The 10,647-nt window shown below is 37.6% G+C and overlaps 1 protein-coding gene across 1 annotated transcript in view; it reads left to right on the forward strand.

The window, feature by feature from the left end:
- Positions 1–10,647, forward strand: part of Zbbx (zinc finger B-box domain containing) — a 147,842-nt gene that overhangs the window by 102,679 nt on the left and 34,516 nt on the right. The window contains exons 16-17 of the mRNA XM_023717811.1: positions 2,528–2,681; positions 5,132–5,248. Of these exons, the coding sequence (XP_023573579.1) occupies positions 2,528–2,681; positions 5,132–5,248 (271 nt within the window). The remainder of the gene's footprint in view (positions 1–2,527; positions 2,682–5,131; positions 5,249–10,647) is intronic.

Raw genomic sequence — 10,647 nt, forward strand, 5'->3', positions numbered from 1 at the left:
AATGAAAAAATATTTATCTCTAAGTTCAGACACTCATTAAAAGCACGGTGTGTATATATGTTTGGTGAGTAGACATTCTAGTTTATTCCCTTTGCCACTGTGAGTTCAGAACATGTTTTGGCAGTGCAAGTTCTGTTAACAATTTAAAAGAGCATTTACAACCCGGGATGCATGAAGTCCTCACCAATTTACACTTGCAGAAATACTCAGTTGTCGTGACTGCTGTAAAGTGGCTTACATAGCTGCTTTTTTCAAGTTAGATAGGATGAAGTGTAGCTTAAGACAGAAGCAAGTAAATAGAATTTTAATATGTTGCAATGTATTTATGATGGAGGAGTGAAGAAAGTGTTAATAGTTTCACAGAAGCTGTCTAGCACTTGCAGTGACATTCAGATGGAGGGGCCGAGAATCTCCCTTGGCAAGTTCTTCTAGGGGGAGGCTCAGCTCTGGAAGGAGGGAAGGGAGAACCTGCCACACAGCATGCAGCCCACGGAAGGTCTGAGAAGCAAGGATTCTCGGGAGCAGCAGCCAGAAGGACTGGAGCTGGTCAGTTTACTGACTGCAGTTTTGCTTTTGAATAATTAAATCCATTTTGATTCTTTCCTTATCAACCAGATTTGACCTACTTTTATTCTCCTTTTGTCCTAGTAGAAACCATTCTATGAACAGAAATTATTTGGAAATTTACTGTGTTCCAGAAGAAAATGCATGTGCCTGGGAGCAGGGTGGTTGCTATTCAGAGTTTTTCTGACACTTTTCAGACTGCAGACATCAGGAAGTGGGACTACTTATGGAATTAACTATTAAATTGTAGGCAGTACTTGGATAGAAACATGAATTTGGCAGTGATCCTTGGATCTGGTTTTGTAACTATCAACAGGTAGCTCTTTATGAGTTTTCACAAAATAAACCAAAATAAAATACACCCAGTATCAGTTTTCTTATTTGTGTACCAGGACTTAAAAGTCCTTTTAGATTTGTGGTTGCTTAGTCTAAACATGAGCTTCAGTAAAGCTGAAGGAATCCTATTTTTGTTAATCAAGTAGCTGAGAGAACCAAGACAAGATATGTTAAGAGAACTGGACATGGATTTGCCTTTGGATGCTGTGCTTTACTGGTCAGAAGCCTTGATCTGTAACATTTTGTCACTTATATTATTTATGAATATGTTAGGAATTTTGCTTTGTGTTGTTGAACTCGTTGAAAGATTTCATTTGGGTAAAGTAGATACATTAGTGAATGGTTAAACTGCGATGGGTACTCTGGGTATATTTCAAGCCCATCCACAGCTCTTATTTCTAAATTACTCAAGTTTCCTTGCAGGTTGGTATGAATTTCTAAATATCAGTTATATTTTATCCTGGAATAAATGCATATACAAAAATGATTAATAAGAAAGGACTGCCAATTCCTACCCAATTCCTACATCTTTCATTGAGTCCAGAAAATAAATTCAGAAAGTAGTGGTGGATTAACCATTGGAACCTCTCCACTTTGTTACTACGCTTACCAGCCCTTCTGTAGTTAGAGTAACTTAACATGTCTGAGGACATAAAAAAATGCACAGTATCTAAAGTAGACTGTAGGGGCCAGCCAAATAGCTCAGCAGATTAAAGCGCCTGCAAGCAGGAGCAGGGACCAGGAGTTCAATCCCCAGGCCTTCCATGCCGGTCCTGCCCCCAGGCTGCTCTGAGACAGCAATTGAGATGGGGCGTGGTGGTGTGTGCCTGTAATCCCAGCTCTTGGGAGGCTGTAAACAGGCGGGTCACTATGAGTCCAATCTAATAGTGAGACCCTGAACACCCTGTAGACACTTCCCTAAAATACAAAAAAAAAAAAGTACATGTCTTACTTTAATTCCAGGTGACCTGGCAATGTGGCCATGAGCCAATTAGGGAGGATACCAGTGCATGAAATATTAAAAACTAGATATTTTCCTCCTAAAAAATAAAGTTGAAAATAAGGCTGAGCTTCAAATCAGAAAGACCTCCCTTCAAAGCCTGTGTCTGCTAGCTTCCAGTTATGAACTTCATGAATTACTTCTTTTCTTCTTGCTTCAGCTTCTTGCATACTTGCTTCATGATGGGATTTTGTTAACTTGGATTTTTATCTATGGTCATTATCAGATCAGACTGATTCCCCCTGGTATTTTACTTTCATCTTTAAAATTATTTTATGTGTAGATAAAGACACAAGTTCAAAAGCACTGCATATGAAAGAGACTGCATTGCAGGGTAATTTATGTGCGCAGACACCGATGGCAGAAAATAAAGGAAAATAAAGGAGGCAGAAAGGGAAATTGTACTTCACAAACTTCTATTCTCCTTGGCTGAATGGCAACTTTCAGATAATTGCTATATTTGTGGCTCAGACATTTCCATAACTTAGCATACAATCGTCATATTATTCTTTGTCTCCACGGCTGGAGACTGAACTTTCCTAGTACATAGTACCTTTTCAGCGAATGCAGTACGTTATGTGGGTGAGGTAGAAAGGAAACGTTTTTGTTTAATATCTTGTTTCTTAGTTGTTACAGGAAATAGCCATCAGAAATAAACCCAAAAGCCAACCATATCAAGGACTTGAGAGATTCTTTACTTTTGATTCAGACGTAAGATGCAACTTGCTTCTTCCCGATGGCTCACCATATAGCTCCTCCTACAGTAGGATTCCACTTTCAGGTAAATTCAGACCTTCAATCGGCTGGCCTAGGAAACAATTTAACTATTCTCCAGGTTCTTTATTTTTATACATGATCTATCAACATCAGAGTAACAAAATTACTTTCTTCATTTGTTCTAACGGTGTTTGTAAATAGGATATCATGTCCGCATCTTGTACAGCAATTAACCACTAGGAAGAATGTATGCAATGTGTTAATTATTGGAACTGTCCTACCAATTTGGTTTGAAACTGTCTCACTGCTGTTTGTTTTTCAATAAAATTATGAAAAAAATAAATTAAAAAAGTCATTAACCCTGTGTGAGCTGCTGTATTTTTACAACTGAAGCTGCTTTCAGAATATGAGAAAACACTACAATAAAATTGGGGTAGAGTATCTTAGTATTTATTTATTTATGTATTTATTTTAGGACAGGGTCTACGGGGACTACAGGGTCTCACTGCATAGATCAGACTTGTACTGATCTGCCTGTTTATAGCCTCCCAAGTGCTGGGATTACAGGCGGGTGCTACCACGCCCAGTCCCAATCGTCCTCTCAGCATACCCCAGGCCAGTCCTGCAAGGCAGGCCACTGCATCTGCCTAAGTAGAAGCTTTAATCAGCTGAGTTATTTGGCCAGCCCTTAGAATTTAAAAGTATAGTTGCCATCATTTTAAGAGAGTACAGACTCTTTGTATCACTTCATCATTTTATGAGAATCTTTAAATTTCATCTTTTAAAAAATAAAGTCTTAGGTGAAATTCATGAGATATGATTGTAATATCCTTTTCTCACAAATGTTTCCCATTGTGGTAGAATACACAGAATTCAACCTTTATGTCCTTAATCATTTTTATCTATACAGTTCTGACATAGTAAGTAACCTTCCTAAAACTGTCCAGTCATCATTCATCTCCAGAACTGCTTCCATCACATAGAACTTAACTCTGTTCTCAGTAAACAGTAACGTCACACTTTCCTCTTCCAGTCCCAAGCAACCACCATGCTGCTGTCTGGGTCCATTTTTGTAATAAATAAGTGTAATCATACTGTACCTAATGCTTTGTGGTGAAACGAAGTTTCAGTGAACTTTGTCGTTAAGTAGTTTCCTTCACATTATAGCATGCCTAAGTCCTTTCTGTATTCCTCAATACAAAACACAAGAATACAAGAATAGGAAGCTGAAGCTCTGTCTGCCCATCTTCTTTGTGTATCTAACCCAAACTTCCAACCCCATGGGAGAGAATTGGAAAATCACTGTTAAAATTGAAAGGTGCTTTCAAAATATAAAAAAAAAAAAAATAGTTTGTTCCTTTGAAAAGCAAGACAATATTCAATTTTTGTATATTCACCACACTTTTTATTCATTAATCCCTCAGTGAACGCTTGGGCAGCTTCAGTTAATGTGAATAATGCTGTTGTGAAGATGAGTGTAAAGAAATTTGTTTTCAATATTCTGTTGTTAACTCTTTTGAGAGTATAAACAGAAGTGTACATTCTTCTTATACATAGAATAATAGCAAATTGATTTTTAATTTTTTAAAAAATTCACTTACTGAAGCTCCCAATCACTAAACCATTTTATTTTCCAACCAGTAGTGCACAGGAGTTCCTCCCAGTTGCTGCACACTCTCAAAAACTGTTGTTATTTTCTGTCTTCTTTTGTCTGAGTGGTACATCTTTGGAGTGTAAATCTGTGTTTCTCTACTGGTGATGTCATTGAGCACCTTTGAATGTACATATTAGAAATTTGTATTTATTCCTTAGAATAATGCCTATTCAAATCCTTGGCATAATGCTTTTTAAATAATTATTTATTTGGGACAGGGTCTGTCTATGCAGCTCAGATTCATAGTGATCCTCCTGTCTCAGCCTCCCCAAAACTGGGATTACAGGCACGTGCTACCACGCCCAGTCTCAGTGCGTCCTGGAGGTGGGGCCAGCACAGCACATGGGGATTGAACATCTATTGAGATTCTTAAAAATTAGGGCCCGTGGAGGTAGCTCAGTAGAATAAGCACTTGCCTGGCAAGCACAGGGTCCTGAGTTCAATTCCTGGTACAAAAAAATATGTGTTTTCAAATTTTCTACTTTATGTTGATTTTGCAATTTCACCTTTAAACCTAGGTTTTGATTTAATCCATATTACTTAGCATTTTTGAGTGTATTTATGTATAAATTATTATAAAATATACTGCACTGTCATACACCTTTAAAATAATTGTTTAGACTCATACACAGGTATATTATCTTTGCAATTCATAGCTTTTCCTTTTTAGCCAACATAGGAATTTAATGACTTTTGTTTAATAGTCATAGGATTTTGAATATCTCATATATATATATATATATATATATATATATTCCTTAATTCAGATAAGTATTGTTCAGGAAGATAATTACAATACACCAACACCATGGATGTGCCTTTCTTCATACTTTGTATTAGTTTATCTATTTCTATTTCAGGAGACAGAGAATGGATCCCAAGGAGCAGCCTGAGCGCCCATGCTGAGCACACGGCTGTTTTGGGCTCTGTGATGAGCGTCCTGTGCTCCCTGCCAACTGGGAGGCAGCAGCAGACAGGTAGGGTGGGCTGTAAGAAGACAGTGTGCATCTCTGGGCCATGGATTGACAAGTTTGTTCCCAGACACTGGTAGCCATTGGAATATTAGATTAACTATTCTTTGATTTTTTCTACATACAAAAAACCCACAATATATTTATTTATTATGCATCTCAAGACATGAATTATAGTCTTAGTTCTTTTTTATAATGATGTGTTAAGATGTAATTTATGTTTGGAACAATCCTCATGGAATACACACTCAAGTTCATTACATACACCAGAGTAATATATTTATGCCAGATTTTATATTCTTTTACTTGATTCATATTATGATTGGGTGTAATCATATACAAAATGAATGGCTGAGATTAAGTTTGCTACTTGGTACTGTGATGAGGTAGCTTGTTTCTAAATTTAGTACTTCATGTATTAACCCTAGGATTTTGATTTCAGTTCATTAACTCCACTCTACAGCCAAAGTAACTATGATTTTCCATAAGATAACTCTTTAGGGACATAGAGTATCCACCGCAATGCTTTCCTAATGTGTGTTTCCACTGGTATTATTAAGTCATTACTCTTACTTCATTATACCTGCTTAAGTACATTTGTTTTATATTGCATTTTGTATATAAAATTGCAATAGATAGCTTAATTAGGCAATTTAGCACATGTGTTGAGTATGTTAGCATTATGGAAGGCCCTGGTAGGAAAGGATGAGGAAGTTTCATTCCTCTGTGGACTTAATTTACTAGGATTACTTGACAAAAGTGGATTATTCACCTGGGTTTGGAACCTCTCTTCAAGCAAGTAATTCAGTTACAAATGATTTGTGTGTACATAGAAGATTTTTATCTCTTTTCCCCTACACATCATGATTAAATTTCCTTGGCTAGCTGAAATCCTTTCTATACGTACTTATGTTGAGAATCTGTCAGATATAATACTTTTTTTCAGTAGAAAAACCACCCATTTATATAAATGGTTTTTGGTGCTATAATTAGATATCTATTCTCACATCAGATTCTAAAGCAGTTTCAAAAATACTGGTTGCTTCTTTTGCAGGCAGTTAGAAAGCCATCATATATTCACGAAAATAAACTCATGCTTTGAGGGAAATCTATTTTTGAGACAAATATGTATAATAAGTAGCCCAATGCTTCAAGTACCAAGTTGAACAGATAAATCAAAGTCAGTAGTTTACTGTGGATAACATTTATGGAAGCACCTGCTTTAGGGCAAGCATTGACAGACAAAAGTGACACAAAATAAAGCCCTGTTCTGTGGCCCAAGAGTTCAGGATAGAGGTTCTCAAACACCACTGTGAGTGTGGTACCCTGTGAGTGCTCTTGTAATGCAGATGTCTGAATTGAACTCTTAGAGAGTCCAATTCAGACAGGCTTGGTAAGGCCTGAAAATTTGCATATGTTCACAATTCTCTGCATCTTGATATATAGTTAAAAATTCATAGAAAATTGCCATATGGATAGGCAAATCGATAAATTATCGTATAAACTATAATAAGCTTTTTGAAATGGAGCATAAATAATATACTTTTGGAAATCAATACATAATTAATGATAGTACATCCTACCAGGTATAAGGCAAGTACACATACAGCATTTTAGGAAGAGAGATGGTAAGCTAAGGAATTTGCCATTGAAAAGTGTAGCTATGCAAGATGTTAGGAACTATGTAATATTTCAAATGAGCCTTTAAAAAGTAACAATGATCAGTTAGGCGAGTTGGTTTCCTGATCAGAGGTAGTGGCTTGAAATCGATGTGTTCTTGGCTATGCCAAAGTCTTATGTTCAGAGTTGAGCAAGTATGTAAAAGAATTGCAATTTCTGTAAGATTTTTAACCTTGGTCACTAAAAATGGCACAGCTATGAAGCATTATTTGCTTAACAGCAAGGCTGTAGGGTCTCCCCATCCCCAGGAAAAATGTACCTAATTACCCACTACCTCTCTCTGTTTCTGTAAATGGAAGCATCACCCAATTAGGCCTAAAACCTGGGCATCAGGTTGCTCACATTTGACACAACCTGCTCATTTAGAAGTCCTGGTGCTTTGTCGGTCAAAATTCAGCACAATTCTTATAACCACTTTTATGTTTACTGTTCAAGATGAGCATAAGACAGTTGTCCATCATCTCTCTCTCTTGTCTTCCCATGTCAGTGTTTTACTCCCCAAATCATGTTGATCTGATTAATTTCCATCTAACTGCACTGATCATAGCTTGTGAGTAAATTACTTATTTACTTATAGTCTAACATTACTTATATTTATAGTTCATAGGGAAGGGATTCTGCCCCATAAATTTGAGCCATGAATAGTATCACGTCATTCTTTGCCTGAAGCCCTCTCATAATGCCCCACAGAAGGTAGAAAAAATATAGACATATATTCTTTCACCTGCATCACAGCCATAGCTGAGTAGTTTGCTCGTCTTTCTTGCCTGTTGCTTCTTCCATAGCGCAGCCACACTGACAGCTGTATGTTTTTAGCTAGGCTGTACTCTTGTATTCTTAGCTTTAGAATATGCTCCTTTCCAGGATGAGGGTCCTCTACAACTTTTGCTTTTATCCTCACACTCTTTTTCTTTTTAAGTGTATTTTGTACAGTGTCTCAGTATGCAGCTCAGACTCATAGTGATCCTCCTGTCTCAGCCTCCCCAGCACTGGGATTACAGGCGTGCACCACCATGCCCAGACTCAGTGGCCAGCTCAGTGTGCCTGGGGGCAGCGCCGGTGCAGCATGTGGTGTCAGGGATCAAGCCCTGGTCCCTGTGCTTGCCTAAGCAGGTGCTCAGTCTGCTGCACTATCTCACTGTCCCTTAAGCTCTTTTTTTAGTATGCCTGGTTCTTCTTCTAGCCTCATTCCAGATATGTCTTTAGAGAGTATTTTAAACCACTCTGAGTACAAATATACTCTTGCGACACTATCTTTCTCACTGTCTGAGAGTATCTTGTTAATTTTGTACTATTAAAAAGAAAGCACCCGTCTTATTCATTGATGTACAGTTATTGACAATAGGGACTGCTATGTGACAAATTCTCAGTAAATATTTCTGAATGAACAAGATAAGCTGGAGAGATTGTGTGTTAGTTTGGAGAGCAACTAGAGGCTAGGGGAAATGTTTCATTTACTTCTGAATATCCTGCTCATGACACAATGCTTGGGAGTTTCAGGACAAAATAAATGACTTTTATCATTGAATTGGATTGAGCATTAAATTACAAGTTTCGAGAATTGGAGAGTGTTTAAGAAATTACAGTGTCCAATTACTTCATGTTACAGGTGAGATATGTATTATCATGTCAGGTCATAATTTGATTTCTAATTGAGCAATTTCTAACTGAAATGAGGTAATGTAACTAGCTACCTAGTGTTTTTATTTTCACTCAGCCATACTGCTCTGTAAAATTTTGTTCAGAGCTTTTTTTCCCCTGTATTTTAGGGCAGGGAATATAGGGTGTTCAGAGTCTCACTACTAGATCAGACTTATAGTGATTCTTCTGTTTATAGCCTCCCAGGTGCTGGGATTACAGGTGCATGCCACCACGCCCAGTCTCAATTGCTGTCTCAGCTAACCCCAGGGTTGGGGCCAGCACAGCAGGCCCAGGGATTGAACCCCAGCCCTTGTGCCTGCTTGCAGGTGCTTTAATCCACTGAGCTATATGGCAAGCCCTATTTGTTCAGAGTTCTGACCACAAATAATAAATATATATTTATCTCAGCATTTTAGACAATGGGACAAGAATGTCAGTAGACAACAATGTTATGGAATTTTTTTTTATTGTTTTCTTTTCTTTTTCTTTTCTCCCCCATAATTTTATTGATAAACAAATAGCAATGAGACAGTTTCAAATCAAATTGGTAGGACAGTTTCAATAATTAGCACATTGCATACATTCTTCCTAGTGGTTAATTGCTGTACAAGATGCGGACATGATAGGAATTTCTTCAGGATAAAAATATTGGGTCCTTTTACAAGAATATTATTTGTCTCTAAAATACTACCTCAAAAGGATGTTGATGTAATTATATTTCTTCAACTGTTGTCAGTAATTTTGGGCCCTTAATATCAGTGTATTTTATCTTTCCAGTGTTGGCTTGGTTTAATTAATAATCTACAGAACGTGATTTTATAGCAAACAGTAACTAAAATTATTTTTTTTATATTTGAGTATAACTAACATCAATTTAAATCATTTTAAACTTCATCTTACCAAAGATATGGCAAGGTATTCCAAAAGTAATTTCTTATGCTTATAATCTACAGATTAATTTTTCTTATGGAATGAACACCTCAAGAATGGCATGTTTTGTCAGTGCTATTTTTAATGTTTTGTCCAGTCTTTATCAATATATAGCTAAGATTTCTGGTTAAAGGAGAGAATTATGTACTTATCTACATGAGCAACAACTAGATAAAGCAGGGACTACACTGGGGCTTCCTTGCTTTTTTATATTCTGGTTACGTTTTAAATTTTACTTGAGTGCATTTCCAGTAAGAAAGATGGTATGTCTGTCTGCTGTATGCTAAGCATAAGTCTGACCCATCCTCTGTGTATTGTTCTCTCAGTTGGGTCAATTAGCTTCAAATACTGTGGCAACCAGATGTTGTTGTAAAGGTTCAGCAAGAGTTGTACTCTCCTGAGTTTTCTGAAGGACATCTAAGTTATTTTAAATTTCTCTTACTTTATAAATTATCTCAGTGGCAGAAGCCCACTTTTTACTAAAATAACATCCTTTGCTTGTCTTATTTCATTAAGTGTTTTCAATCCCTTTAAATTTTACCCTGGGTGAGCTGTGTCCTAATATGGCATTATGGCTGTATCCAAATGCCTGCACAAAGCCTCATGTGGTCCTAGGTGGGACCTCCGAGGTGGCTGGATCCAGAGTGTGTGATGCTGGGATGGATTTACGGTGCCATGCTAGGATTAAGGGTGCCCCACCGTGGGTGTGAGTGCTACTGGCACTACGGGTGGGTAAACTGGAGAAAATGTGAGGGACAGAAAGAGCATTATCATCATGGCTTGCTCTCATTAGTTCCCTGCTGTGGTGCTTTCCTGCCTCCTTCCCACCATTAACTGTTTTTTCTCTGCAACACTCCTCTGGCAATCCACCTTGCCTTGAAGTCGGATGACCACGGACTGAAACCTCTACAAATTGGGAGCTGAAGGAAAGTTTTTCTCTTTATTTGAGTGTTGGCTATTTTGGCTCAACAATGATGAAACTAAGATACTCAGAAAGGAGAGTGTGGTCTCCTCTGGAGATTCAGCACCTTTGAGTTTCACCCACAGTCTGGTCCTTGTGCTGCTCCTCCACTGCAGCTTCATTTCAGAGCAGGGGTAGGGCTTGCTTTCCTTGAAGGGTACAGATAAAATATTGATTCTTTGACTATTATAGA

The sequence above is a fragment of the Octodon degus genome, unplaced genomic scaffold (genome assembly GCF_000260255.1).
Source record: "Octodon degus isolate 3935 unplaced genomic scaffold, OctDeg1.0 scaffold00055, whole genome shotgun sequence".
Taxonomy (NCBI): Eukaryota; Metazoa; Chordata; class Mammalia; order Rodentia; family Octodontidae; genus Octodon; species Octodon degus.